This window comes from Nomascus leucogenys, chromosome 6, assembly GCF_006542625.1.
Source record: "Nomascus leucogenys isolate Asia chromosome 6, Asia_NLE_v1, whole genome shotgun sequence".
NCBI lineage: Eukaryota > Metazoa > Chordata > Mammalia > Primates > Hylobatidae > Nomascus > Nomascus leucogenys.
This window is the reverse complement of record NC_044386.1, coordinates 59,896,416-59,907,494: the sequence shown is the minus strand read 5'-3', so window position 1 is coordinate 59,907,494 and position 11,079 is coordinate 59,896,416. Positions and strand designations below refer to the sequence as shown.

At 53.4% G+C, this 11,079-nt stretch overlaps 1 protein-coding gene across 4 annotated transcripts in view; it reads right to left on the bottom strand.

The window, feature by feature from the left end:
* Positions 1–745: 745 nt before the first annotated feature.
* Positions 746–11,079, bottom strand: part of RPAP1 (RNA polymerase II associated protein 1) — a 33,368-nt gene continuing 23,034 nt past the window's right edge. For 2 of the 4 annotated variants that reach the window (XM_030814267.1, XM_030814270.1), the window contains 11 exons: positions 10,861–10,970; positions 10,380–10,575; positions 9,715–9,867; positions 9,354–9,496; positions 8,007–8,763; positions 5,646–5,822; positions 5,438–5,497; positions 5,197–5,331; positions 3,148–3,231; positions 2,025–2,227; positions 746–800 (listed from right to left, as the gene is read on the bottom strand). In XM_030814267.1, coding sequence (XP_030670127.1) covers positions 2,093–2,227; positions 3,148–3,231; positions 5,197–5,331; positions 5,438–5,497; positions 5,646–5,822; positions 8,007–8,763; positions 9,354–9,496; positions 9,715–9,867; positions 10,380–10,575; positions 10,861–10,970 — 1,950 coding nt within the window. In that variant the 3' untranslated portion in view covers positions 746–800; positions 2,025–2,092. Of the gene's footprint in view, positions 801–2,024; positions 2,228–3,147; positions 3,232–4,813; positions 5,332–5,437; positions 5,498–5,645; positions 5,823–8,006; positions 8,764–9,353; positions 9,497–9,714; positions 9,868–10,379; positions 10,576–10,860; positions 10,971–11,079 lie in introns of those variants that run through there. The other 2 variants (XM_030814268.1, XM_030814269.1) reach the window with 2 other exon arrangements.

Genomic DNA, 11,079 nt, shown 5'->3' with positions numbered 1-11,079 from the left:
GAAGTTGGCGACAGAGGAGGCTCCAGAATTATTTTTTTATCTGAGGGACTTGGAGGCTGCAATCGACTCTGACGGGTTGGGAAGGGTAGGTTTGCACACCGAAAAATCAGATATTACACTTATTTCAGGAGGGTTCGTGGAAATGTGGGGAGGCTCAAGCACCCCTTGGCGCCGCCCTGTTTGGGGGCCTTCCGCTCGGTGTAAGAGGTTCCGGGTAAGGGCTAACTCGGTGGCGACTATTGCCACCTTGAAGGGCACTCAAGGTGGACCTCCCCGCGTTATAGTCCAAGACGCAAGTCGGTGCGCACGTGGACTTCGTTCCCCTGGCGGTGAAACCTCCAACTAGCAGGTCACTGCCCACCCTACCTCCGCTCTGCACTTACAGATACTGGCCAGGGCCCGGCACGCGCCACAGTTGCACGCCTCTCAGCTGCCCGGCGGCCCCCACGGTCACCACCACGCTGGTCCCCGCGTACGCCCCGTCACATTGTGTCTGTGTGGGCCCATGCCGGCCGCTGGCCCCGCAGGTAGAAAACAGCCAAGACCCCTCGGTGCCTGAGTTGAGCAAGGAGCGAGGGAAGGGTCGTTGAGCCCCTGGCTGGGCCAGAGGGGTCTGGTATGGTGAGCGGAAGAGGAAGGAGGCGCCTAAAGCTCACCCGGAGAATTCAGCGGGGAGGCTGGCTCCAAGATGCTAGGCCGGGCGCTGACTTTCGGGTCCCGGGGGCTGGGACTTGCCAGCGGCAGGGGCGAGGACGGCAGAAAAGGCTCCTGGGACCCCGGGCTAGAGCAGAGAATGGCGCCTGAAAGGTGTTGGGAGAAGGCGCAGGACGTTAAGGCGGGTGGAAATAGGATATAAAAGAAAGAGAGAACCCCGCAACAGCTGCCCTTGAGGTCGCGGCCACACCCCTCACCCCGCCCAGCCGCGCTCTCAGCCTGGAAGCCACTACCCGACTCCGGTCGCAGAAGCCCCGCGGGTGCGCGCTGATAGCTCTGCCAGTTTCTCTCCTCGAGCGCCCTTCCCAGTGAATAACTTAGGGGCCGTACTGAATTTGGTCCTGCAGCCTCACAAATGCTTTCCTCGACTTAGATTGGTGGCCCCGCCCCAAGGCGGTGCTGAGACCCCAAAGAATGTTCCTCCTTCCTAAGCTCCGTGATCCAGACTCTGGGATTCGCACGCACTTGGCGCTTCTCCGCCCGCACTCCAGAAGCACGGACCGGAGAAATTTGGCTGTGAGAGTTCGAGGCCTCTGGAGGAACCACTGACACCTGGCCTGTTGACCGGCCACCCCCAAGCCTATGAAGGTGCCTCTGGCTGGACGGTCCCCTGACCGCCAGATAGCACTTACCCGCGGCTCCGAACCACACCAGCAGCCGTCCCCAGCGGCCCATCCCTGTTGGGTCCACCCGACAACAACAGCCCTTGCGGTCGCGGCCACACCCCTGTCAACCTAAAGTTGACAGCTCACTTTGCCACCGCAGCCCTGGCCGCCACTTACAGGGGTGTGCTGCCGCTGGCGAGACACTCCCTGGACCTAAAGCCGGCTTGGCCACGCCCACCTCAGACCCCAGGACGCCAGAGGAGGAAAGGGAGGGGCGTGTGGGCAGCGAGGTCCCTACGCTTCCGGGAGGAGCCTTAAGGAGTCCCCACCCAGGGGCTCTAGTCTCCAGCCGTCAGATGTGCCGCTGCCTGCTGGGAGCTCGGGTAGGTTTGAGGCCGGAGAGGAGGTGCCCCACGCTTAAAGCGGGAGCCACACCTCGGACACCAGGTGGGGGCTTCCAGGTTCCTGAGGACAGGGGCAGTGGAGTGTGCACTTCATTTGTGGCAGTGGTGGTGGTGGTGACTGTGTGGCATGCGTCACCACACGTGGGAAGTACTCTCTAAACTGCCCCAAGTAAGGCCTCATTACCTGCCATTACTTGTGCCTTTTAGTGGTGCCTTTGTGACTGCAAGGCTGAAACTCACTGCTACTCCCAGAAACCTGGATCTCTGTGTTTGCCTCATATAATTTCGTTGCCTGTGTTACCCCTGTGCACAGCTTCTCACTGTGGTGGGGTGAAAGACTGGACCAGACGTTAGAAGATCCGAGTGTTTTTAGTAGCACTGAAGGTCAATAGATGATAGGTAGGTAGACAGATCGATCGATTGATCTTGAGCACTAGTACTAGCACCTCTGGTCAATGGGTGATGTAGCACAGGCCACAACTGCGCTGAGAGTTTCCCCACCACCTGCAAAATCATATGAAGGGAAATTGCTCTGTAAGGTACCCTACAAATGTGGGAGCCACTCCCTTCAGGTAGTTTTGTGTCTTGAGTCTTCGATCATTTGCTTAAAATCCTAACTTGAGGGCCAGGTGCGGTGGCTCATGCCTGTAATCCTAGCACTTTGGGAGGCTGAGGCGGGCAGATCACCTGAGGTCAGGAGCTCGAGACTAGCTAGACCAACATGGTAAAATCCCGTCTCTACTAAAAATACAAAATCAGACAGACGTGGTAGCGCACACCTGTAATCCCAGCTACTCTGGAGGCTGAGGCAGGAGAATCGCTTGACCCCAGGAGGCAGAGGTTGCAGAGACAAGATCGCACCATTGCACTCCAGCCTGGGCAACAAGAGCAAAGCTCCATCTCAAAAAAAAAAAAAAAAAAAAAAAAAATCCTAACTTGAAAGTCTGAGACCTATGTTTAATATAAAACACTTCAAAAGAGAAGTTATAGTAGTTAGCTACTTGGTAAAGTCTGAGTGTAATTCAAGGTGTAGATACAACAGTGATTTTGTAAAAAGTCTGGTCTCAGCCAGGCGGCTCACCACGCACAAATCCCAGCACTTTGGGAGGCCAAGGGGGGTGGATCACAAGGTCAGGAATTCAAGACCAGCCTGGCTAAGATGGTGAAACCCCGTCTCTACTAAAAATACAAAAATTAGCCGGGCATGGTGGCGGGTGCCTGTAATCCCAGCTACTTGGGAGGCTGAGGCAGAGAATTGCTTGAACCCAGAAGGCAGAGGTTGCAGTGAGCCGAGATTGCACCACTGCACTCCAGCCTGGGCGACAGAGTGAGACTCCATCTCAAAAAAACAAAAAACAAAAAATCCCCTGGTCTGTATGCCCTACTTAACACTAGATATCACACTATGAGATCACAGAATTTACCTTGCAAGGTCTCTTTAAGCCACTGCTCTTCAAATTGTGGTTGTGTGGTTGGTTCTGAACATCAGCATCAGTATCACCTGGGAACTTGTTAGAAATGCAGATTGTTGGGTTTCACCCCAGATGTACTGAATCAGCAGCTTCTGGTGGTAGGACCCAGTGATCTGTTTTAAAATACCCTCCAGGTGATTTTTGTCACAAAGTTTGAGAATCATTGGTATTTGCTGATACAGTAGTTGCTTAATTAAAACCTATTGGGGCCGCACACTGTGGCTCACGCTTGTAATCCCAGCACTTTAGGAGGCCAAAGTGGGCGGATTGCCTGAGCTTAGGAGTCTGAGACCACTCTGGGCAACATGGCAAAACCCCCCCTCTAATAAAAATAACAAAAAATTAGCCGGGTGTGGTGGTGCGAGCCTGTAGTCCCTGCTACTCGGGAGGCTGAGGCATGAGAATCGCTTGAGCCTTGGAAACGGAGGTTGCAGTGAGCCAAGATCATGCCACTACACTCTGACTTGGGCTACAGAGTAAGACTCTGTCTCAAAAAAATAAAAGAAAAAAAGGCTGGGCCCAGTGGCTCATGCCTATAATACCAGCACTTTTGAAGGCTGAGGCGGGCAGATCATGAGGTCAGGAGTTCGAGTTCAAGACCAGCCTGGCCAACATGGCAAAACCCCGTCTCTACAAATACAAAAATTAGCCGGGCGTGGTGGCACGTGCCTGTAATCCCAGCTACTTGGGAGGCTGAGGCAGGAGAATGGCTTGAACTAGGGAGGGGGAGGTTGTGGTGAGCTGAGATTGCCCCACTGCACTCCAGCCTGGGCAACAGAGCAAGACTCTATGTCAAAAAAAAAAAAAAACCCAAAAAAACCTACTGGATAATTCTGTGTTCAGCAGCTCCATTTATTAAGACTGGGTTCTCTCTACCTACTGACAGGGCTAGGCCTTGGCACACTGCTCTCACTCTGATTACTTGCAAACACAATAAGTAATCCACACAGCAAAAGACAGTCTAAGAAAGCCTAAATTTTAGAATTCAGACCAAAGAACAATGTACAAACTACCAAAATAGGCCAGGTGTAGTGGCTCATGCCTGTAATCTTAGCACTTTGGGAGTCCGAGGTGGGTGGGTTGCTTGAGCTCAGGAATTCAAGACCAACCTGGGCAACATGGTGAAACCCCGTCTCTACAAATACAAAAAATTAGCCAGGCATGGTGGCACTTGCCTGTGGTCCCAGCCACTCAGGAAGCTGAGGTGGGAGAATGGCTTGAGCCCAGGAGGTCGAGGCTGCAGTGAGCTGTGATCACGCCACTGCACTCCAGCCTGGGCAACAGAGCAAGACCCTGTCTCAGAGATAGACAGACAGACAGACAGACAGACAGACAGACAGACAGATATGGGGTCTCACTATGTTGGCTAGGCTGGAATTGAATTCCTGGAATCAAGTGATCATCCTGCCTCAGCCTCCCAAGTAGCTGGGACTACAGGTGTGTACCACTGTGCCTGGCAGGCCCCACATTCTTGTTGTCTCCAGATGTAGACAAAGTTTTTACCTCCTACTTACGATTCTTCCCCATCTCTCTCATAGCAGTCCTGCTCCTCACCTGGGATAATCCACCCCCAGATACTAACCCTGAACTAACATGGCTGAAATCAGTCCAAATCAGATTTCCAGGAGATAAAAAACATTTATTTTAATGCACAACTATAGCATTCACGTACCTCAGCCCGGGGCAGGGGTTGGGAGTTAGGTAAGAAGGGATGCATTTAGTTTGCCCTGTCCCCAAAGAGCGGGTAAATAGCTAAGCCACTCTTCACTCCCAGCACAGACTTTCAGAAGCCCCAGATATCAGGATGTAATGGTAGGGCTCACTCTGCTCTAAAACAGCTCAAACAACCTGCTCCCAGGAAGGCAAGCCTTCTGCTCCTTGGTCTCCTGCCTACCATTAGGACACAATGTCCTTCGTCTGGCCAGGCATCTGTTGAAAGGCTGGATACAGGACAATGTACCCATCTTTCCATTTATAGCAACTATCCTAGGTCTCTGATACCCCATTTTGGAGCACCACTGAAGTCATTCTCTGGAGGTAGTGCTGACGCAGAGGGGGCAACTGAGAATAGAGCTCAAAGCCCTCTAGGAGCATGGAATTGGGAAGCTTATAGTGGAGGAGGTGATGCCGGAGACCCTGCAGAGAGGAAAGAAACCTTATGACGTGGGTAGTGAGATCCTGTTGTGGTCTCTGTCCCCCAAGATCCTCTAATATCCCACCCTCCTAATGGCCCTGACCCTACCTCATCTGCCAGCAGCCATGTTTTCTGCAGCATACTCCTGCGGGCAGCTTTTACCTCATCCTAGAAGCAGAACAGGGAGAGGTGGCACTGAGCTGAGGGCTGGTACCCACCACTGGCCCTGCTCGACACTTACCTCTTCCCCAGCTGGCCCAGAGGCAGCTCAATTGCTAGCTCCCTTCCTTCCTCTGAAGATGGAGATGTAACTTACTGAGCTCTGTGGGTCCTGAGAGAAGATGAAGCTATTGACATGAGCCACAGCCACAGCATAGAGCACGGGGCACCAACGTGGACGGAGCGCACCAGTAACCAGGGTCCGGAAGTAGAGCTGAAGGAGGGCCAGGTTGTCTTCAGGAGGCACTGTGTAACACTCCAGGGACACAGGCAACTGTGACAGGGGAAATGACGTGCTGAGGGGGAGGGCAGGAATGTATATACATCCATAAGGTGCATGGATAATGATCACATGAAACCAAATCATGAGGGCAGAGATCAGGTCCTAGACAGACATCTGTCCTTCTAGCACAAGGATCAGGGTTAAAGACTACAGAGCAGATGTCGGGGAAAACTGGGAACCGAGAAGCAGCCATTGAAAAGCATGAAATTGGCCATGTGTAGTGGGCCACGCCTGTAATCCCAGCACTTGGGAGGCTGAGGCAGGCAGATCACATGAAGTTAGGAATTCAAGACCAGCCTGGCCAACATGGTGAAACCCCATCTCTACTGAAAATACAAAAATTAGCTGGGCATGGTGTGGGTGCTTGTAGTCCCAGCTACTTGGGAGGCTGAGGCAGGGGAATCGCTTGAACCCGGGGGCGGAGGTTGCAGTGAGCCGAGCGCGCCACTGCACTCCAGCCTGGGCAACAGAGCGAGACTCCGTCTCAAAAAAAAAAAAAATTAGCCAGGCACGGTGCTGTGTGCCTGTAATCCCAGCTACTCAGGAGGTTGAGGCAGGAGAATCGCTTGGACCTGGGAGCTAGAGGTTGCAGTGAGCCAAGATCAGGCCATTGCACTCCAGCCTGAGCAACAGAGCGAGACTCTGTCTCAAAAAAAAAAAAAAAAAAAAAAAAAAAACGAAATCTTAAAAACAAAATACAATAACTTCTTTTTTTTAATAGAGTCTCGTTCTATTTCCAAGTCTGGACTGCAGTGGTGTGATCATAGCTCACTGGCAGCCTCAACCTCCTGACCTCAAGTGATCCTCCTGCCTCAGGCTCCTGAGTAACTGGGTCTACGGGCAAATCACCAGGTCTGGCTAATTTTCAAATAATTTTTTGTAGAGATGGCGTCTAGCTTTGTTGTCCAAGCTGGTCTGAAACTCTTGGCCTCAAGCCACCCTCCCACCTTGGCCTCCCAAAATGTTGGATTACAGGCATGAGCCACCTCACCCAGCCATAACATAGTAACTCTTTTTTCTTTTCTTTTTTGAGATGGAGTTTCACTCTTGTTGCCCAGGCTGGAGTGCAGTGGCATGATCTCGGCTCATGGCAACCTCTGTCTCCTGGGTTCAAGCGATTCTCCTGCCTCAGCCTCTGGAGTAGCTGGGATTACAGGCACCCACCACCATGCCTGGCTAATTTTTTGTATTTTTTTTAGTAGAGACAGGGTTTCACCATGTTGGCCAGGCTGGTCTCAAACTCTTGACCTCAGATGATCTGCCCACCTCGGCTTCCCAAAGTGCTGGGATTATAGGCATGAGCCACCACACCTGGCAAACAAAGTAACTCTTTACAGCTTATAAATTTAAGTCCTTAGCCTGATATTTGAGGCCCTCTCAGACTTCACTTCTTATTTTTAGCCTTAAGTTCCCAACAGAAATCTCTCCTCCCTCCTTCTGCCTTTTGTCATGCTCCTTTTGCTTGTGTTATTCTGCTAGGAATGTCTTGCCTTTCTACGTCCTCACCAATTCAAATTCTACCCAACCTACAGTGCCTGGGTCAATCCCCACTTCTTCCACAAAGCCCAATCTGATCTTTCCCTTCTCTGAATCCTGACAACACCTAGCATTTGAATAATTCACAACTATGTAGGTTTTCAGTAAATCTCTTATCTAGATTGTAGCACTGATAAGCAAGGAGCTATGCCTTATTAATAGTAATGAATACCATGCCAGATACCATGTTAAACCCTTTTCTTTTTTCTTTTTTGAGACAGGGTCTTGCTCTGTCACCCAGGCTGGAGTGCAGTGGCGTGATCTCGGCTCACTGTAGCCTCCGCCTCCTGGGTTCAAGCGATTCTCCTGCCTCAGCCTCCCGAGTAGCTGGGACTACAGGCACCTGCAACCATGCCCAGCTAAGTTTTGTATTTTTAGTAGAAATGGGGTTTCACTATGTTGCCCAGGCTGGTCTCAAACGATCCACCCACCTCGGCTTCCCACAGTGATGGAATTACAGGCGTAAGCCACCGCACCCAGCCCACATTAAGCCCTTTTCATTGATTCTCTTAATCCCCTCAAAACCCCCAAGAGGTAAGATGGAGAAGCTGAGGTCTTCCAAAGCTCCTCAAGGCTCAGGACTGCTCCCGAGGCCCAGTGCAGGGTACCCTTGCAGGTCCTGCTGGGCTGAGAAAGTACCTGGTTCAGAGGCAGGCTCAGAGCTCGCAAGGCTCCCACATGTTCCCCAAAGAGGGCAAGGCGCAAGGTGACACTGAACCGACGCTGCAGGGGCAGGAGGACCAGGGCCCCAAAGAGGTGGTCCCCAAAAGATACAGCCTCAAAATGATCCAGGAAGTTGGCATAGAGGTCAGGGAAAGATGTCAGGCCAGGGAGTGGGCAGTCCAGGTTGAGGTTTGGCAAGACTTGAGGCTGACAGAGCTGGGCGAGGAGGGCTGCCACCAGACGCTGTACTGGGGCCTCCCGGAACAGCTCACTGTCTACCAGGAACACACACATGAGCCGTGCCAGGCGGGCAGCAGGGGGCACAGCCCAGAGAGCCTGGGGGCGCCAGCTCTCCAAAACTAGCACCCACTGCAGGACCCGCATGGCTGTGCCCACAGTGTCTGTGGGAGAGAGTTCCGAGGGGGTGTCTGAAGCCCGGTGGTAGAGGCGAATCAGCGGCAGGAAGGGCCAGTCAGTGGGCAGCAGCGGCTCCGTAGGCACGGGCAGTAGCAGGGTTGGGACTCGCTGTAGCTCTCCTCGGTGCAGAGCCTGGGAGGCCAGCAGACTGGCCCGGGCTGGTGAGCAATGAGTCAGGTAGCAGCTGCGGATGCTGGAGAGGTCCTGGCAGGCCTGAGCCAGCAGAGTCCCTTGCCCACACCGAGGGACCCTGCTGCTTCCTAATGACAGCTGGTCAGAGAAGTCGGCTGCCTCTGGACCCCCTGCTGTTCTTTCCCTGTAATGGGACCCAAAAGCCAAAAATGAGGGCTGGCACCACAGCACTTGGAGGCTGTGCCAGCTCTTTGGGACTTCCTGGAGGCTCCTAGGTCCAGACCTGTGCCTCTCTGCTCCCTTAACAACTTCCCACGCAGTGCTGTGTAGCAGTTAAGAGGATACACACTACAGCCAGCTGCCTAGGCATGCGTTTACATAACTTCTCTGGGCCTCAGTTTCCTCAGAGTAAAATAAGGATAATAATAGTATCTATCTCATGGCCCAAGTAAAATACTTAAAATGTAGATAAATACATAAGGGAGTATCAGACACAGAGTAAACACTCAGTAGTTGATGGCTATTACATGTGTGTAACTGATTTATATACCATTTTTTTAGCCATGCAGTCACACAGAAGTCTCACAATCATTCTTGGGTGTGGTTAGCCTGATCCTCACTTCACTAATGAGGTAACGGAAGCTTGGAAGAGTTAAGTGTCATCCGTGGAAGAAAGAGAATTTAGGCCTCCTGGCTCCAAATTCAGGGCTGCTCTGTTAACAACTGCAGCAGCGTCCAAAAGGGCTGAGTTGATGCCACCAACCAAGCACTTACGGGAGAAACTCCAGCCGGAATACACAGCTCAGCAGCAGCTCATGGGTGAGGTACTCACTTCCGGGCAGCAGCCGGCTCAGCAGGGCCAAGGCCATACCATGATAGAGGGCAGCATGGGTGGCTGGCAGTGGCTGCAGCGCTGCCTGCAGACAGAAAAGCAGGGAACTACCTAGTGCAGGAGAAGGGGACGTGGCAGAGAGAAGTGAGGAAGAGGATAAAAGCGAGGCTGAAGGGCACAGGTCCAGGGCATGTCTGGAGGAAAGTGGGAGCTGCATGGCCTGGCAGAAGCAGGCTGGGTTCCACAGAAACAGGAAGGAGATAACGGGATGGGGGGCAGAACCTGTCAGACAGGGGGACCTACCGCTTTCTGGGCCAGAGCAAGTGCCAGGTACTGCAGGTGGTACTCATGGCGCAGGGCCCATGCAGAGAAAGGTGTGAGGTGTGGGGCAGCCCCAGGAGCCACACACTGGAGGAAGTAATTCTGGAGTCCCGGGGCAGCCAATATGGTAGCCAGCTGAGGAAAAGCAATTTTGTTCAGATCTAGAAATTGACTCTGATGCCTTCTAGGGCTCCCCAGGTGGCTGCCCCTCTCTCCAGACTCAGGGAAATGAGTGCCGGCAGAAGGCCTCCCTTCCCCATGGGACACCCTCCCACTTTCTTTTTGTTTTTTTTTGAGACAGTTTCACTCTTGTTGCCCAGGCTGGAGTGCAATGGCGTGATCTCAGCTCACCGCAACCTCCGCCTCCCGGGTTCAAGCAATTCTCCTGCCTCAGCCTCCCGAGTAGCTGAGATTACAGGCATGCGCCATCATGCCTGGCTAATTTTGTATTTTTAGTAGAGATGGGGTTTCTCCATGTTGGCCAGGCTGGTCTCGAACTCCCGACCTCAGATGATCTGCCCACCTCGGCCTCCCAAAGTACTGGGATTACAGGCGTGAGCCACCGCGCCCATCCCACCCTCCCACTTTCTTTCTGATTCCTGCCATCTTGGCCCCTTGTCTGGCCCCTAATCAGGCACCCCACTTACCTGGCCACACAGCCCCTTGTGGATCTGGGCCAGGGTATTAAGAAGAGAGAGGAGCGCAGTGAGGAATGGGAAGGGTGAGGCTGAGCCAGCCAGACTGAGACGGGGGCAGCCTCCCGAGCAGCTCAGTGACACGAGGCTAGGGGGAGCTTCAGGGGCTGGCACACAGGACAGCGGGTTGCAGAGAGGGGAGCAGCACCTGTAGGTGAAGTGGAGAGTCTGAGGGGGACTCTGGCCTGGCGTGTGCCAGGCTGGAAAAGAGCTGATGGGTCTGTACCTAAGATTAATGGGGGGCCTGGCTGTGGAGGTCAGTGCTGCTCACACTCCTCAGAGCCCACCCCACTGCTGCCTGCTAGGGACTTGGGTTTCCCTCGGGCTGAAGGCCTGCACCCTGGGATGGACCTGGGAGCTGGACCCAGGAATCCCACAAGGAAAGAAACTGCCTCCTCCCCTGCTTCCCCCAGCTACCAAACACAGTACATACCTAAGGGAATCCCACAGGCTGCCCAGGGTGGGCTGACTCAGCAGTGGCAGCAACAGCTCCTCTGACAGGCGCTCCATGTCCTGGAGCCAATCCTCCGGGCATGAGCTTGGCTGGTGGACCAAGGAATTCACTGAGCTGATGGCCCAGCCATTCATTCTCCTAGACCCTGTGTACCCAGGCCAATGCCACCATCCCAAGAGCCCAAAAGAGCACATTTGG